Source organism: Oryzias melastigma, linkage group LG7 (assembly GCF_002922805.2).
Source record: "Oryzias melastigma strain HK-1 linkage group LG7, ASM292280v2, whole genome shotgun sequence".
NCBI classification, from domain to species: Eukaryota; Metazoa; Chordata; class Actinopteri; order Beloniformes; family Adrianichthyidae; genus Oryzias; species Oryzias melastigma.
The window spans coordinates 7,516,201-7,534,061 of NC_050518.1; the positions used below are offsets into that span (position 1 = coordinate 7,516,201).

General features: G+C 38.6%; 1 protein-coding gene across 4 annotated transcripts in view; it reads left to right on the top strand.

The window, feature by feature from the left end:
• dip2ba (disco-interacting protein 2 homolog Ba) overlaps positions 1–17,861 on the top strand; it is a 44,738-nt gene that overhangs the window by 21,151 nt on the left and 5,726 nt on the right. Inside the window, exons 3-36 of one of the 4 annotated variants that reach the window (XM_024294063.2) lie at positions 1,872–2,027; positions 2,126–2,251; positions 2,514–2,744; positions 2,831–2,959; positions 3,318–3,329; positions 3,683–3,802; positions 4,040–4,237; positions 4,330–4,421; positions 4,497–4,607; positions 4,786–4,909; positions 5,039–5,148; positions 5,880–5,982; positions 6,088–6,152; positions 6,310–6,403; positions 6,564–6,683; positions 6,751–6,865; positions 6,996–7,135; positions 7,714–7,850; positions 8,164–8,244; positions 8,662–8,789; positions 8,899–9,013; positions 9,176–9,377; positions 11,343–11,455; positions 12,377–12,400; positions 13,434–13,514; positions 13,630–13,753; positions 13,877–13,998; positions 14,239–14,350; positions 14,708–14,817; positions 16,134–16,264; positions 16,354–16,522; positions 17,253–17,423; positions 17,560–17,621; positions 17,729–17,786. In XM_024294063.2, the coding sequence (XP_024149831.1) occupies positions 1,872–2,027; positions 2,126–2,251; positions 2,514–2,744; positions 2,831–2,959; positions 3,318–3,329; positions 3,683–3,802; positions 4,040–4,237; positions 4,330–4,421; positions 4,497–4,607; positions 4,786–4,909; positions 5,039–5,148; positions 5,880–5,982; positions 6,088–6,152; positions 6,310–6,403; positions 6,564–6,683; positions 6,751–6,865; positions 6,996–7,135; positions 7,714–7,850; positions 8,164–8,244; positions 8,662–8,789; positions 8,899–9,013; positions 9,176–9,377; positions 11,343–11,455; positions 12,377–12,400; positions 13,434–13,514; positions 13,630–13,753; positions 13,877–13,998; positions 14,239–14,350; positions 14,708–14,817; positions 16,134–16,264; positions 16,354–16,522; positions 17,253–17,423; positions 17,560–17,621; positions 17,729–17,786 (3,986 nt within the window). The remainder of the gene's footprint in view (positions 1–1,871; positions 2,028–2,125; positions 2,252–2,513; positions 2,745–2,830; positions 2,960–3,317; positions 3,330–3,682; positions 3,803–4,039; positions 4,238–4,329; positions 4,422–4,496; positions 4,608–4,785; positions 4,910–5,038; positions 5,149–5,879; positions 5,983–6,087; positions 6,153–6,309; positions 6,404–6,563; positions 6,684–6,750; positions 6,866–6,995; positions 7,136–7,713; positions 7,851–8,163; positions 8,245–8,661; positions 8,790–8,898; positions 9,014–9,175; positions 9,378–11,342; positions 11,456–12,376; positions 12,401–13,433; positions 13,515–13,629; positions 13,754–13,876; positions 13,999–14,238; positions 14,351–14,707; positions 14,818–16,133; positions 16,265–16,353; positions 16,523–17,252; positions 17,424–17,559; positions 17,622–17,728; positions 17,787–17,861) is intronic. The other 3 variants (XM_024294064.2, XM_024294065.2, XM_024294066.2) reach the window with 3 other exon arrangements.

Consider the following 17,861-nt stretch of genomic DNA (forward strand, 5'->3'; position numbering starts at 1 on the left):
CTTAAAGACCCACTCCGATCATCTTTTGATCTATTTTAAAAACATTGTGGTCTTTTAATTATAATAAAAAAAAGTGATTAAGAATCAAACAGTCATTTTTGAGGACATAATTTCTGCAGAGCGGCAGGAGTTCATCAAAAAATTGCTTTTGAGTGTTGGGTAGGTCTGTTGCTAAGTGGAAGTAAACTTCCACTTATTTCCCATGATTCCTCTGGATCTGTTTGTCTGCAAATAGATGTATCAGAATGGCACGGAGCCGGGAGACTTTGGTCTACCAATTGCAGAGTCTACGTCACAACTGAGAGCTTTTTCAAACAGCATTTTTTCATCAGTTTCAGCTTCACAACAGTTTGAATAATGAAATACTCAGAAATACTATTTTAGTCTTGAATTATTATATATATGTACTTTATCATGAGAAAAAGGCTACAAGAACATGTTAAAAATACCAAAAACATAATTTCATTGGAGTGGGTACTTTTGCTTCTGAAATGTTTTCTGTTTGGAATTATGTTTTGCTTTTTGGAATTTTGTTTTGGTTTCTAAAATGTAATATCGTGTTTTTTGTTACTTGTTGAGCTTTTTTAAATGTTGGTATTTTGTACTTTAGGGCCACTGTAGCTATTACAGTTATTACGGCTATTACAAGCATATTCAAATTTTGACACACAAACAAAAAGTGCTCTCAATGTTTGAGTTAGTTTACAAAATAATATTCACAATAGCATTCCTCACAAATGATTTGTGCTGCTCCGAAAAGCAGTTTCTGTCCAGCTGTGCACCCAGAGCCACATCACAGACCTGGCGACCTGTTCACCTGATGCTGCGTTGCCATTTTTGTCTGGTTTTGTTGCACCTCTTGTCTGCATCTGTGATGATGGGAACATGACTGCAATTGCATCCTGCTCTGTCTTGTCCACATCATAAAGCTAACACACCATCTCCACCATTTTGAAGGCTTCACTGTCAAAATGGCTCAAATTTCCAGTTTTTTAAAAGAAATTTCACTTTCTTTTTAATTTATGTAGATTCTAAATTAAGGTAAGGTTTAATGCATATTTGCATCTATAAGCATTAAGGGCTTAAATATCTTGGCTCACAAAACCTTTCTGGCGTTGCTCATCCCTCAAAATCTGCTTTTAATTCAGCCACCAGCATCAAATGTATGGATTGGTTGATGTGAAGACTATTTTCCTTTTAATTTGCTAAATGGGATCGAGGGTCATTCCACACTTTTTGCTTGGAAGAACTGTCAATATTCAGTTTCTTCCTGAAGCAAATGTGCATCAGGTCAGCAACCTACAGGTAAATACACAGAAAAATAAATGATTTACCATAACTTTTGTAGGTAAAACGAGAAGATAACAAATAAAACCAGATCTTGCATATAATTTGAAGCCTCCACATTGAAAACAGCTTGAAATGTAATCAGTGCATCTTTTAATGGCCAGAAATGCTCGGTAAATATGTTTTTGCTTTTTTTTTACCCTGGAGTGTCTGTCGACTCCTAACCATTAAAACCCTCCAGGTAATGTTCTGCCTGCACTCATCTGCTCAGATCCCTCCATGCCTCAAAGCCATCTCATCACCAGAGACTCCACGACCCTCAGGGAGAAACGACACTTGACCAAAATAAAACTCACTTGAATATAACCTATTTTAACAAACGTGTAGGTTCAGTCAAATGAAGCAAGTTCTGAAAACCTGCAATGAGATGCGATTTAGAGATTGTTCGAGATTTAGAGATTGTATACTTACATGAAGCTCCACAAATTATATAATTATGTGAAGCCACATTTTTTTTCCATTAGTTTCTCACATTTCGTGCTTTTCTATATTTTTACTTATGTATTTTGCACTTTTCTCTCTAGATGTTGATCTGTCTCTACCAGACGTACAGCTTTCCCCAAGCCGTAGTGCCGCGCTCAGCCCGAGCCCCGAGGCCCCGGGCCCCTCCACCTCTTCAGCTGCCAGAAACCATCGCTCACACCGCAGTGGAGGGGCCAGGGATGAGAGATATAGATCAGGTGTGGGAGTACTATTGTGTGCTCTAAAGACACACAACCACAAAGATTAAAAATCATAACCCTAAGTAACTTTCTGTCTCCTCCTGGTGTTCAATTAGACATTCACACAGAAGCTGTACAGGCGGCCCTTGCTAAACACAAAGAAGAGAAAATGGCATTACCTATGCCAACCAAGAGGCGCTCAGCATTTGTCCAGTCTCCCATAGACGGCTGCACCCCTCCAGGTAAGGTTTAGCTCTTCTACTAAATTGATGAATAATATGAGGCCCAGAAAGACAAAGACGTAAAAAATACAATTTTGAGCTTAACTTTCTTTATGAATGTCATCCGAAAAATGCTACAATAACACGTTAAAAACACCAAAAACACAAATTTCAGCAGAGTGAATCTTTAAGCATAAAATTATGTAAAATCATTTTATCAGAAAGGATTATCTCGGTGCCAGAATTTTTAATTCAGCCCTTCCATGCCCCCTGTTCTTTTCAGACACGTCCTCTGCATCAGAGGATGAGGGTTCACTGCGCAGAAAAGCAGCTCTCAGTGCAGCAATAGCTCAGAGTCTCCAGAGCCCCGATTACTGGATCAGCCGCTCCGTCCAGAGTTCGTCCACGTCCTCTTCAGCTTCGTCCACCCTCTCCCATGGAGAGCCCAAGACCCAGCCCCAACCTCAGCCTGCTGTTTCCTTGTTAGCTGATGTGCTGGCACACACACGCATAGGTAATGTGTGACGGAATCTCACTCTTTCTAAATAAATACAGTCGTATTCTTGAAGTTTTAGCTTGATGTTGTACTCTCTCCAACAGAAAATAGCGTCCCCCCTGATGTGACATCCTCCACTCCACAAGAGAGAGGAACCAGAGTGGACCTTCCTCCCCCAGTCAGAGGAATGAGCCGCGGGCAGAGCCGCTCTAGCATGCTGGATACCGCTGATGGTAAAACTACAGAACCCTAATGTGAAAAAATATCAAGGCTTAAGGGAAAAAATCCAAGTGTGGAACTTCACAAGTGTTACTACTGTCTGGTTATTCCTTCTTATTTAGAGGTGAACCTTTTTGCATGGTTTACTTGATGGCAGGCAAGGGAAACATTTCTGTTGTGCATTTATCCTCTGTTTGACAGCGCTGCAGTGACAAACCTCATACAATGAGCAGAAATCAGAGAAAAAAATGCACTTTTGAAATCTACAGTTTCGTCATTTCCCTGTGTGGTGATTACTGCTAATGAGATATTTTGTGTTTTTTCTTTTGGGTCCATTAAACCTGTCCCTGTCTTGCCTTTCATTTAAAAAAGGAAAAAGAAAAGGTAATATACATCGAATCTGGGCATGGGAGGGGTGCTGGACAGCCCCACGTCAGCTTGCTTTAGAGCCTCTCTCTCTCTGTTTGTTTGGTGTCGTAGGCTTAGCTCTAGAGAACTTTCTTTGTTTGATTCTCCTGAACACCGCAGTCTGTGTCCCCTTATCCAATTTCCCTTTTCGAATCCTTCCTGCTGCCGATCTCGTTCCTGACTGTGCTAGCGCGTGTGATTCAGTCTTTGTGAGAGTGTGTGAGAACGGTGAGGTGTGTGCTGGAGTAGTAATGTGTGTGCACCAGTATTTTTGTGGGGGTTTTTTTCACGTGTGTTGATGTTAGTGTCTGCTGTTGGTGTTTGTCCAGGCGTGCCTGTCAGCAGCAGGGTGTCCACCAAGATCCAGCAGCTGTTGAACACACTCAAACGGCCCAAAAGACCACCACTCAGCGAATTCTTCCTCGACGACTCTGAGGAAATTGTGGAAGGTTAGCCCTCTTAGATTTGTCATCCTTGACTTGTGTGTTACCGATATTTTTTTCTGTCCCTTCTTGCATCTAAGTTGCTGCTTGTGTTCCTGTTTTGCTTACAAAACTGTAAACAGCTATGAATTGTGTTTATCCTATTGAATGAGAAGCAAAAAAACAAAAAGACAAGTCCAATAAACCACTCATGGATGACTGATGAGATTATCTTCACTGCTAATCATCCTTTTTCATTTGTAGTTCCTCAGCCAGACCCCAACACCCCAAAGCCAGAAGGGCGTCAAATCATCCCGGTGAAGGGGGAGCCTCTCGGAGTGGTCAGTAACTGGCCCCCCGCCCTGCAGGCCGCCCTTGCTCGATGGGGGGCCACCCAAGCCAAGAGCCCGGCCCTAACTGCCCTGGATATTACTGGCAAGCCCCTCTACACCCTCACGTATGGTGAGCATTGTGTAGACACACAAATAATCATTTTATTTAGTAGTAAAGCTCCATCAGTACCATTGAAGAGTGTTCTTTCCTCATGTCTACAGGAAAGCTGTGGAGTCGAAGTTTAAAGTTAGCTTACACGCTACTGAATAAACTGGGCACCAAGGCTGAGCCTGTCCTACAGCCTGGAGATCGAGTAAGAGTTTGTCATACTTTTGTCATGTATGATGTGTTTAGAAACATCACAAAAACAAGGATTTATGTCTTCTAGGTGGCCTTGGTCTATCCAAACAGCGATCCTGGCATGTTCTGGGTTGCATTCTATGGTTGTTTGTTAGCAGAGGTCATTCCTGTGCCCATCGAGGTCCCACTGTCACGGCAGGTGAGGAGATTGACAATAACTTGATATCAAAAAACGAGGACATTAATAGTAATTAAAGACTTCAATTGTACTTTTATTACTTTGAATTTTCATGTGAAGATGCTTGTTCATGTTAAAATTGGTTTTACAAGTCTACTTTACATGTTCTCATTCTCCTGAACCATATTTCTGTCCTCAGGATGCAGGCAGTCAGCAGATTGGCTTCTTATTGGGCAGCTGTGGTGTTAGTTTGGCTCTGACCAGTGAAGTGTGCCTTAAAGGGCTGCCAAAGACACAGAACGGAGAGATCATACAGTTCAAAGGTCAGTAAGCTTCTTCATATTTTTTTTAGCTTCAAAAATCTTAAACAATGGTTAGTAAAAGAACATTAAATTTCACACTTGAACTTAAACTTTTACATTTTTGTTCATTAAGTGTATTTTCCATTCCAGGATGGCCAAGAATGAAATGGGTTGTGACGGACACAAAATACCTGACCAAACCATCCAAAGACTGGCAGCCTCATATCCCCACTGCCAACACAGATACTGCCTACATAGAGGTATGAAGCACAACATTGGTCTAAGGGCGTCCAAATCCAGGCCTCGAGGGCCAGTGTCCTACATTTTTTCCTCGAGACCTGGATTTGGACACCCTTGGTTTAAAGTTCTAGGAGTTTTTAACTGGAGTTGTTTTTCATTTAGTAAATTACGGCTTAAAATTAGAGGATGTGGTTTAGGAAAAAAGAAACTTATCGAAATAATATTTATTTGCTAGATTTAAAAAAAAAGTCAGCTAGTAAATCAAATTTCAAAAACAATTTTTTTTTATTTTTTTTCATTGAAAATTAACTTTTCTGTCATTTGTTAATTTAAGAATCTAGTTTTTTTCCAGAGGAAAATTCCCATTCTGTGCAATTTAAATGACTATTAAAGTTGAAAATCGATACAAAAAATTATTTTTAAAAGACCTTTGCACAATAAAGGAATATTCATTGAGAGTCAAATGACACATGATTATTTACAGCTATGAAAAAAATCATGTCGTTTTTGCTTTAATATAGAGGCTAATTTAAGGTACTTTTGTTATTTTCACATCAATAGGCATTAAGGGGTTAAATTCTGTTGGCTCTTTCATTTTTTATTTGTGCAAGATTATAAAGTTTACAGACAAAGTCTGTTGAGCAAAAAAAGGAAGAGCTGTTTTGTTACACTCAAAACCACTTACAGCTGTTGCTTGAAGATCATATTTTTTCTGTCTCGTTGACAACTATGCCTCTTGTTTCCCACGAAGTACAAAACGAGTAAGGAGGGAACAGTGATGGGAGTTGCTGTGTCCAAGATCTCTATGTTGACCCACTGTCAAGCTCTGACTCAAGCCTGCAACTACAGTGAAGGTCAGAACGAAACACACAAGCACCTTTCTGCCTTTTGCTCCTTTCTTTGACTGTGGTGATGTTGAACGTAGGGCAGGAATTTCAAACAGTTGTTTCCTGTTGCAGGGGAGACGCTGGTCAATGTGTTGGACTGCAAGAAGGACATGGGTTTATGGCACGGTGTCCTAACGGTAAGAACGGATACCATTTTATTCAAAAATATAATTTTTATTTGATTGTAAAACAATTTACAATCATGGTTTTCGACTAATAATTTTCAAAGCCAAGTCTAGAACTTGAAGCTACTGAGGTGTGTGATATGATTTGTGTGTATTTTTTTGTTTGCAGAGTGTCATGAACAGAATTCACACCATCGCTGTACCGTATGCTGTCATGAAGGCCTGTCCCATGTCATGGGTGCAGAGGGTTCATATTCACAAAGGTTTGACCAATCTTCTATTTCTTCTATATCATGCTAACTTTATTAAACTGTTTGATCTTTTATGTGTTTTATGCTTCAGTTAAAAGTGAAAATGACTTAAATGTGTTGATAATTTACGTAATAGCCCTCTTAACTAACATGTTACTTTACTGTTTGATAGCACGTGTAGCCTTGGTGAAGTGCCGTGATCTCCATTGGGCCATGATGGCCAATAAGGACCAAAAAGACTCCAACTTGTCCTCTATTCGCATGCTTATAGTGGCAGATGGAGCCAACCCATGTGAGTAGACGTTTTACTGTTTTAATCATTGTTTTGAATATTTTTACTCATCGTTTCCATCTTTTAGGGTCTGTGTCATCGTGTGACGCCTTCCTGAATGTTTTCCAACCTCTTGGCCTCAAGCCTGAAGTCTTTTGTCCTTGTGCCACCTCCCCCGAGGCCCTGACTGTGGCAATACGCAGGTAATAAATGTACATCAATGCTTGTTTGGGAGGAGGCTTCCAGCCTTCCAAATTGCTCAAAATAACATAATAGATACGAGAACAACAGGTTCATTTACAGTTTGTAACTGTTGGACTTGTGTTTTTGCAGGCCTGGTGCACGAGGAGCTCCCCTGCCGGCGAGGGCCATCCTGTCAATGGGAGGCCTGAGTCACGGGGTGATCAGGGTCAACACAGAAGACAAGAACTCTGCTCTGACAGTACAGGATGTGGGCCATATTATGCCTGGAGGTTAGCCACCAAAGCTTTTATCTTACTTTTTTTGGTGTTTTGTTTTTTTGTGTTGTCATGTACAACAGTAGTTTGGCGATACTAGTATAGATTTAAAATGGAGACAAGTTGATATTTAAATCCTTATTCATGGGTGTCCTTTAGCGTCTTACTTTTGTTTCCACTTTTTTTTTTCTTATACTGAAAAAATATTTTATTTTGGAAATCAAAGATGTTGATTGTTCCCTTTAAGAACAAATATCTCTTAATTTACCAAAAGAAAAGGACCATGAATTTGCTAAAGTAAAAGCAACTTGTACATGAGATACCGTTTTTAATGTTGTAAAAATTAAACAAAATTAATTTTACTATTTTATTACAATGGATTCATATTCAGGAAGAGTTTTTTTTCTAAGTTGCATTAAAAAAAAGAGTTAAAATTGTTGAGGTAAAGTCTTGGGATATATTGTGATACACATTGTGAGCAGGTATCGAAATACGTATCATATCACCAGACTCTTGCCAATACACAGCCCTGTTAAAAACTGTGGCAGAATTTTTTCCCTCCATATGAATAACAATAATTATGTTTGCTGCAGCTCTGATGTGCATTGTGAAACCAGACGGCCCTCCACAGCTCTGCAAGACCGATGAGATTGGAGAGATTGTGATCAACTCTCGTGCTGGAGGCACCATGTACTACGGCCTTCCTGGGGTCACTAAAAACACCTTTGAGGTTCGTCAAAGACTGATGTTTAATTCGTCCATCACTTCCTAGGCGATTTTCTTCTAAAAGAACATTGCAGAATACGTTTTAATGTGTTTTGCTTTGTTAAAGTAGAAGTGTTTGTTTGCTATTTTTTTTTTTACAATAAATACACAGTGACACAGCTCAAATCACATGCTGTTCATTCTCTAACATATAAAGTCTTTAAACTTGTCTAAATGTAATGAACTTTTCTTACCTGGTAAACATACACTAACAAACAGGGAATAGATTAAACATCCAATAAGAGTCATTTTACTAAATTGAATGACTTTTTCTGTAGGTGATTCCTGTCAACCAGGCCGGAGCCCCCATTGGGGAAGTTCCCTTCACTCGGACGGGTTTGCTTGGATTTGTGGGACCGGTAAGAAGGGATGGTCACTCATCGCTTTTTTTTAATATGGCATTAGTAGTTTTGGATGGTTTCTATGGATGCTTTCCCCTAAAATAATCTTACAGAAATCTATATCAATGTAGAAATGTTGAACAACAAAATCTAGCCAAAACCTTTTTTATAAGATTGCACTTTCTTTAAGCAAGTTCAGAAAAAGATTTCTAAAAAGTAGATTCTCTTTTGACCTCACTATAAATTTTAAATGTAACAATTTTTAATCTCATCTCATTACCCTCTTTATTTGGGTCACATTACTCAAATTGTTTTCCTCAACATGTTTTTTTTTTTAACCTAAAAACTTAAAATAAGAATCAGTTGGCAGAAAAAGTGGGATTTTTTTTACTATATGCATGCAAACATTACAGAGGCTCATGATTTTCTCCACAGGGAAGCCTCGTCTTTGTTGTTGGGAAGAATGAGGGTCTCCTGACTGTGAGCGGGCGACGTCATAATGCAGATGACCTGGTGGCCACAGCTTTAGCAGTAGAGCCCGTCAAAACAGTTTACAGAGGAAGGTATGAAACCGGCAAAAAGTTTCCAGTTTGCACTTTTTATCTTCACAGATAGCACTTTTTAAAAATTTGTTTTGGTAGTTAAACAGCAAAATCCTTTCAATCTTTGCAGGATTGCTGTGTTCTCAGTGACGGTGTTTTATGATGAGAGGATAGTGATTGTGGCAGAGCAGAGGCCTGATGCTAGTGAGGAGGACAGCTTCCAGTGGATGAGTCGAGTTCTGCAGGTATGTCAAATCATTTAGAAAATACCTACAATAGTTTTTCGTATTCATATTTCATATTTTGTATTTATCATGCAAATGAATGGTAAAAACCTCTTTTTTTACAAAATGTGCTTTTCTGTTTATTTTGCTTCCATGTAATCATGTCACCTTTTCCTCTGAAAGGCCATTGACAGCATCCACCAGGTCGGCCTTTACTGCCTTGCCCTTGTCCCGGCCAACACCCTCCCAAAGACTCCACTGGGAGGAATCCAGATTTATGACACCAAGCAGAACTTTTTGGATGGAAATTTGCACCCCTGCAACATCCTAATGTGCCCACACACCTGTGTGACAAACATGCCCAAACCACGGCAGAAACAGCCAGGTGAGCCTTAATAAATAAACAATGTCAGACATATGTACTTTTGTACTGTAAACGTTAAACTATCATTAAAGCTTACTACTTTCTACAAGAATGAAAAGGAAAGTGCATCAAAAGTGAACCATAAAATATACCAGCAAGCTCCAACATTCAGAGTGAGCTGAAGCGTCTGCTCAGATTGTTTACTTCTGTGAACAACGGCGGTTTTGTTCTGAACAGTGTGTTTATGCAGCTAACCCAGTTAGACCGGTTTCATGGAAAAAGTTGAAACTTGGATGAAACGGTGATGTAATGCAACATGATGAAACCTCACAGGTATTTTCAGTTTCCTTCATGTTTGTGTTGAATCAAGTTTTGCTCCAAAATGAAAATATTTCTACAAAGATTTATTTAAATTGGTAAATAGGTCTTTTAAAAACCTACTAGTTACATCACCAGTTTTATTGAAATGATATATTAAGTAATTGTTCTCTTAGCCATTGTCCATTTGGATAGAATAAGGATGTACCTCTGGGTTTCGAGGTATAATCAATAAACGTCATTTTAGTGCTACCCTCAGTCAGATTCCTCTGAATGTTTGGCTAACGTTCAAAAAGCACATGTGACTGTGAAGTTTTGTTAAAATATTAATTTTTACTCCTAAACAATGAGGGATTTATTTTTGAATAAATGTGTTGGTTGTAGTTAAAACCGGGATTGTTAATGAAAACTTCTTTTGGCTTGTGAAAAACGAACTTTTCTTGTCTTAGACTTGATGGTTGAGTTCATCAGAGGTCTGAAAGGGCCTCCTGCGAAATTTTTGGCAGGAATTACTACTGCAGTTTATGCTTTATTTATAAAAAAAGAAGAAGAAGGATTAGACTGCATTTTAAAATACATTTTTTCATGCACTGTTGATCCTGACCACAAAAAAAGCAAAAAATTGGTTTTGTCATAGGGCTGCACAATATGGGGAAAACTTGCAGTGTGCAATATTAGCAATCAATATTGCCATGACAATATGACTTGCGATACATCAACAAATAGCAAAACAAAAAACAACTAACTCATCATTTCAGTTTCACTGAAACATTTTTATTTAAACAAAAATCAACGCAACTTATCCTCCAAATGACTCTCGTCTACATAGGAAGTTGACATTTTAACATAAAAGGGCTCTATATGATTGGTCAATGATGTGAAGGGTCAATTGGTCAAATGTGTTAAAAGTATGGCTAGGAATCGATTAAAAAAAACAAATTGATCGCAAATTTGGAAAAAATTAATCGTGAGTAATCACTTTTTTTCTTTTGGTTAAAATATTTGCCAGCCACTTATTATCTGCAAATAATCACAATATGAAATCATGCGCAAAATTGTACTTTTAAAACGTTTAATTTAAACCTTTTGGAACCTATGGGCTAAAACTCTATTTTTGTCAAATTTTGAATTTACTTCTATATTTTGAATTTGAAAGACTACCTGCTTGATTATTTGGTATCATTTCAATCAGCACAACCATACCTATGTAACACTATCTTTATTTTGTCATTTTTCTATATTTACACCCTATATATAAAATCATGTAAAAACAAAAAGTTCCGTCTTGAAAAATGGGATTCATTTTGCTATAAAAGCAACAAAAATGTTTAACAAACTGTTTTTACCAAATAGACAAAAAGTTTAAGGTGTAATTTTATAAAAACAAGAATAAGATTTTCCAACAAACCAATCTACATTTTTTTAATTTAAAGGAAAACACAAAAAATCCTGGCTAAAGTCACAGATTTCTGATATTGATATTGTTTTAGGATGTGTGTAAACATTTAAAATGACCATTTATTGTAATTTATGTCATTTTTTGCGATACACGTATTGCATAAGATGAAATCACGATTTATTGTGTAAGCCTAGTTTGTTATCAAATTGAGTGTTTTACTGTCCCAGCTGCAGGTAATCATTGGTAAAACTGTATTTATTTTTGCTCAGTGGACGTCGGTCCTGCTTCCATGCTGGTGGGGAACTTGGTGGCAGGAAAGAGGATCGCCCAGGCTATCGGCAGAGAGCTCGGCACGGTGGAGGACCAGGATCTGATTCGAAAGGTACCATACAGCATTACTTTGAATAAAATGATGTAATGCGTTTGAGCGGGAGAGTTAACCATGACTTTAGAATGAGTGGTTTGTTAAATAGTTACATTTGTAAGACTAAGAGATGTTTACTTGTAACACAACTTTGGTTGACTTTTATATTTGCCAAATTGTTGTTTTTGTAGTTAATTTGGAAAGATCAGTAAAGCAGAAAAAATCAATATTTTTTTTCTTAAGCTTGGTTAAAAAATACATTACAGTCGTTTTTAACTAATGTGTAATTTAACCAAGTTATAACAGATAAATCTACAGTTTTAAAGCACCTAAATTCACTAATCTCTTTAAAGTCCCACTCCGATGACCTTTTGATCTACTGTAAAAGCTTTCCCAGTGGTCTTTTAATTATAATTGTCATTTTTAGACCCAAAAAAGCCTGTATTAATTTCTAGGACATGATTTGTTGTGGGCAGGGGGATTGACATGGAGCAAGCCTGCCTCACTACCTGTCATCCATCTGTTTACACGCTCTCCTGCTAGCTTACAGCCCCTCACAACCACCAACTTAACATTAGTGGTGCAACAAAAATGGAAAACAAAGACGCACGTGGATCTATTTGGATGTATCAGAATGAAGTGTAAAAGGGAGCTTGTGGCCCGCTGATTGGCATTTTTTGGTCTGCTTCTGATTCAAAACAATTTCAATAAAGAAATACTCAGAAATACAATTTTGAGCCTAACTTCTTAATACATGTCCATCAGAAAAATGCCACAAGAACATGTTAAAAACACAGTTTCTCATCGGAGTTGGTCTTTAAATAAACTGGTCATTTTTAATGTGTTTGCCAAGCTAGAGATGACCTTTGGTGTGAGGCTTCCTTGCATGCTGATGTCTTCTCAAATCTCTCTTGTTGTTTTACTTGATTTGGGCTTTAGCTCTGTATGTGGCCCACCATGATGGTAAGGCTAAAGTTCGGCCCCTACCTGTCTGTGCTTATGCAGCTTCTGTCGGTCACATGTGCTTCTGCAGCTTATGGCGAGATGACTGTTGAGGGTGGCTCCTCTGACAGCAGGGGTCCACACATGTACGCCGCCATTCACAGGAACCAAGCCTGATGGACAAATTAGGCAAATTTTACTTGCAGGACTGCGTTAAAAAGAAAGAGTTTTTCTATTGGTGTGCACCTCTGCCTGCTGTCTTCGCTGTGATTCTTCCTCTTGTAGCATGGCTTGATGAGTGGTTCAGGAGGGTCATCTTTGTGATGCCCCTCTGATTCAGAATACCACATGTTTGGCTGATTGAGTGGCTGACACAAAGGATAACTGACCTGTGCTTTAAAATGCGTCAGCAAGGCTGCTCTCTACTTTGTTGGTGTCCAGAATACATGCTCCCTTTTTTCCTCTCCCTTCATCTATACCTTCTCCTTCTTCTTCTTCTTCTTCTTTACTGCCCGATGTTCAGCCGTCTTCTGCCCGTAAAGGAACTGTTTGCTTACATGTTCTGTCCTGTCTTCTCCACTTTTTGCCCCATGGTTTAAAAAAAAGAATTGGATTTTCACTTCAAAACTAACATTGAATATACCTCTTTATATTTAAATAATCTCAGAAATATAAATCAAATGATAAATTCTACAAAGTTTTCTTGACTCTTAGGCTTCAATGCCCCTTTTTCCAGTTATAAATGTCCCTCCATGACTCTTGACTTGGCAAAAAGATTCTCTGGGTCTCTCTGTTCGCTTTTCTTTTGTGATTTTTTTTTTTCTGTATTTGTGTGAGAGATGAAAGACGTCACTGAATTTTTTTGAGATGCTGTAAAATGTTATGACTTTTTTCTGTTTGTGTGAAATTGTCAAAAAGCTTATTTTGGCTTTGAGAAGGGGTTTATTTTAAATGTTTTAACTGTTTTTGTTTTATTTTTTGAGTGTTGTACTTAAACTCTTGGTTAAGTCCTCACATTTTTATGACACGGCTACTCATTTCTTTGCTTCCTCAGCACCAGTTCCTGTCTGAAGCGCTGCAGTGGCGGGCCCAAACTGATCCTGATCATGTCCTTTACGTGCTGCTGAATGCAAAGGTACAGAATCAGCCATTCTGACTCATTCTTGTTCTTTAAAAGTCATAATCAATTCTGGCACAATTCCTATGACTTTAACATAAGTTGATCTGTACCTCCACTTTATGTCCTGTAGGGGCTGCCAGTGTGCACAGCCACTTGTGCACAGCTTCACAAGAGAGCTGAGAAAATCACAGCGACCCTGATAGAAAGAGGAGGCCTTAACACAGGAGACAACGTGGTGCTGCTTTATCCCCCAGGTTAGCACACAGAACTTTCAAAACTACTTCATAGTTTTTGCATTCATTTCCACTGAAAGAGGAAGATGTGGCAAAATATGTTTAGCGCACTTTGCAAATGAGATCTTATGTTTTTTTTGTCAGGTATTGATCTGATAGCTGCCTTCTACGGCTGCCTCTACGCTGGGGTCATCCCTGTGACAGTGAGGCCGCCACACCCTCAGAACCTGGCTGCTACTCTGCCCACTGTCCGAATGATCATCGATGTGAGTTCACTCCGTCATCTCAAAGAATCACATACAGTCACTACAGTGCTTTCACCAATCATAGCTTGCTGGTTGATGGATCAGATTTCTAGAGAGAAGAACCATTAATTTGTTTGAAATGAATTCAATCTAATTGCTTTGTCTGAATATCCTCTATAGATATCTTTTTAATGATGGTTCACTGTTGAAATGTTGTGTGCTAAAACCTGCTGATTCAGTGAAGGTGTGTTTGTGTTACAGGTGAGCAAAGCAGCCTGCATCCTCACCACTCAGCCTCTCATGAGGATCCTCAGGTCCAGAGAGGCAGCTGCCAGCGTCAATGTCAAGACGTGGCCAACAATAATAGACACAGGTGCTGCTCTTTTAGAAAACTATGGAAGCTTTTTGCAATAAGTGAACTGATAAATGCATCTTTTTAAATGCATTGTTGTTTGTAATGATCAGGCTCTGAACATAAGCTAGTGTATCTCTGAAAAGTTCTTGTTTTTAGTCACTAGGTGTCTCAGATCTTTTAGAAAGTCACAAAGGAAACTTATTTTTTTAGTAAATAATGCAACAGGGGGGTTCATAATGTCATTATAGTGCTTAATGTAATGCTGTTTTTGTCATCCCACTCACCACAGTCACTAAGTACAAAATCCTCCTTACAGTAAGTTGCTAGATTAATAGGAGTAATTGTATTAAAAAATGTTCTTCTCTGTATTCCCAGATGATCTCCCCAGGAAAAGGCCCCCGCAAATCTATAAACCCCCTACAGCAGAGATGCTGGCGTACTTGGATTTCAGCGTTTCCACCACAGGGATGCTGACTGGAGTCAAGGTAAGTTATGCATCCAGTGTATCCCACTGTTTTTAAATAATTTTATACAGTATAGCCAGAAGTCCTTGAAAAATCAAACTCACTGTTGATGCTCTTTTTGCTTTAGTGAATCTTTACGTGTAAAAAATTTGATCTGATTGGCAGAAAACATACAGTTAAAGGGAAATCTTTCAGTATTGTATGATCTGTTTTGAAAATGCTGCTGAAATAGGTTTGATTCCTGCTATACTATTTAAATTTGTTATTTAACAACTGACTTTTTTTCCTTTTTTTACCAATTCCCTAAATCTATTTCAATTTTCAATGGATATAATTAATACACACATTAGAGTGTATTAATTCTATCTGATTTTTTTTTAATTAGTTGGAGTGACATTTTTCCAAAGATGGATAGAAATGCCTTTATTGTCACTGTCCACATTAACAATAAAATTGAAGCAGTCACTGTCCCAGTGCAAAAAGAAATTTAACAATATAATATGAAACATGTCATTATGCACAAAAAGATTTGTGCATATATAAAGAAAATTTCAGTGATAAGTGCACAAAAATAAAAACTGAAAAACATTTAGAAAACAAACCCCTGAGTGGGAACTGCCTCCTTGAAAAATAAGATTTTTCAGAAATTAGCTTGCAGAAACTAAATTTTAACAAATATGTTTCTACTCTACTTTATTTTATAAAACTCCAAACTGAAGTCTGCAATAATCTAGTTTATGGCTTTAGTAAAGTCCTAATCCTTTTTTTTTACTTACTTTAGAGACTCAAAAATGATTAAGAAAAAAAAATAAATGCCTACTTTATTTACTACAGATTTATTTTATAATTTCTGTTATTGCTCTGTTATATTAAGGATGGGAAACTTTTCTTAGTAAGAATTTTATGATTTTGTGTGGATTGACATGTCTGATTCTTCTGACCTGTGGGCAGATGAAATGCAAAGGTCATGAGTGACTATTCAACTTTATCTGCTTAGAGAAAGCCCTCTCAATAGTTCCTTTTTTATATATAATTGGAAGGGACTGGCAAATTAGGAAAAAATAAGATTTACTTTAATGTATCATTACTTTTTAAAATAATTTAAATATTTTTTAAACCAGTATTCTTTTATTATTTAGCCATTTGAGTTCAATTGGTCAGTATCCAGTTATCGTACCCAAATCATACCTTCTAGCTGTTTGTCAGATGCCCTTATTTTTGGCCTAAATATTTATCTACAACAAGAGAAAGGGGAGCGGGTAGCCAAAGACATGTAGTCATCTGTGCTTAAGGAGGTTAAAGAGGTCATTCTTCTTGTGCCTTTGTGTTCTCTTTAGATGTCTCATGCAGCCGTCAGCACTCTCTGCCGCTCCATTAAGCTGCAGTGTGAGCTTTACTCATCACGCCAAATAGCCATCTGCTTGGACCCCTACTGTGGCCTGGGCTTCGTCCTGTGGTGCCTCTCCAGGTAGCTCATCAGCTGCCTGCAAAATAATTTTCTTCATATAACTCTTGTAAATATTCTTGGGTGTTAAAGGTGTTTCTGTCTGTCTCCAGTGTATACTCAGGTCACCAGTCCATCCTTATTCCTCCCATGGAGCTGGAGAGCTCACTGGCGGTGTGGTTGAGCACGCTCAGTCAGTACAAGATCAGAGACACCTTCTGCTCCTACTCAGTCATGGAGCTCTGCACTAAAGGTCTGGGAACCCAGACGGAGATGCTCAAGGTCAGAGTTGCTCTCACGCAGTTTACCACATGTGGTTCTGTCTAAAATTAAATTCAGAAACTGCTTTGGGATTTTGTTCTTCAAAATAATTTTTCGCACGTTAAAAAGTGAATAATGAGAACCTGTTTGATTCTTTACTATTTAATTTTAGAAGTAGGATTATGCAGTAAAATCTGATTGTAATCATTTAACAGAAAAAAATGGCACAAATTGTGGTTAACCCTTTCACTCTCTTTGGGGTCCAGATGACTCCAACCTCATATTGATGTGTGATTCTTTCCATGACAAATGTGGACAAAGGTGGACAGGATTCTATGTCTGCCATGGACATTAGTGAAACTCAAAAATCAATTATAAAAAAAAGTTCAGCGCAATGTCTTGTGGGGTCCAGATGACCCCACTTTTAATGTAAACAAGCTAAGGAGAGCAGAGGGGTTACAGCCTTAGTCGCATACACCTATACGGGGTGTTGACCCATATGGGTGCCGTGGGTTTTTGGGTCGTCCGGGCCCATGGAGGGTTGGTGAAGTGCTTGTTATGACCTGCCACTTGGAACATACCTGTATAGAAAAAAATGTTCATAAACAGTTTTGCTCTATGAGCTCGCCGAGCGGTCTACAATCTTAACATTCGTGACTAAGGGAAATGCATGCATTTTGTTTATGCTGAATGTGTATTAAACTGTCCTGTGATGTCCAATTTGACTAAATTGTTGTCTGTTTATTTGCAGACACGAGGTCTGAATCTGTCCTGCGTGCGGAGCTGCGTGGTCATCGCAGAGGAGCGTCCTCGCTTGGCTCTTTCTCAGTCTTTCTCCAAGCTCTTTAAAGATCTCGGCCTGTCGCCGCGGGCGGTCAGCACCGCCTTCGGCTCCAGGGTCAACCTAGCCATCTGCCTGCAGGTTAGTTTAAGACCAGTGAAACGTCACCAAGTGTTTGCTTGGTTTCCGCACTAATGATTCGCTTTAACTTGTTCAGAGTTTGTGGAGCAGCTCTAAGTTACTTTTTCATTCTAATATTTCCTGTCTGTTCTTCCAGGGCACAGCTGGTCCTGACCCCTCCACTGTCTATGTTGATATGAAGTCCTTGCGTCATGACAGGTATGAACACAGCTGTTATGCAGTAAATTGTTTAAAAGAAACATTTTCTTTCACTCAGATCAAAGTGGTCACCTTGATATTTATAAATTGCATTTTTCTTCCTTCAGGGTGAGGCTGGTGGAAAGAGGGGCACCACAGAGTCTTCCACTTATGGAGTCAGGCACTGTAAGAGTCGCTTTTTGACTTCATGAAGTGTTTGGGTTGAACTTTAAATTGAAATCTCACCTGAATCTGTCCTCC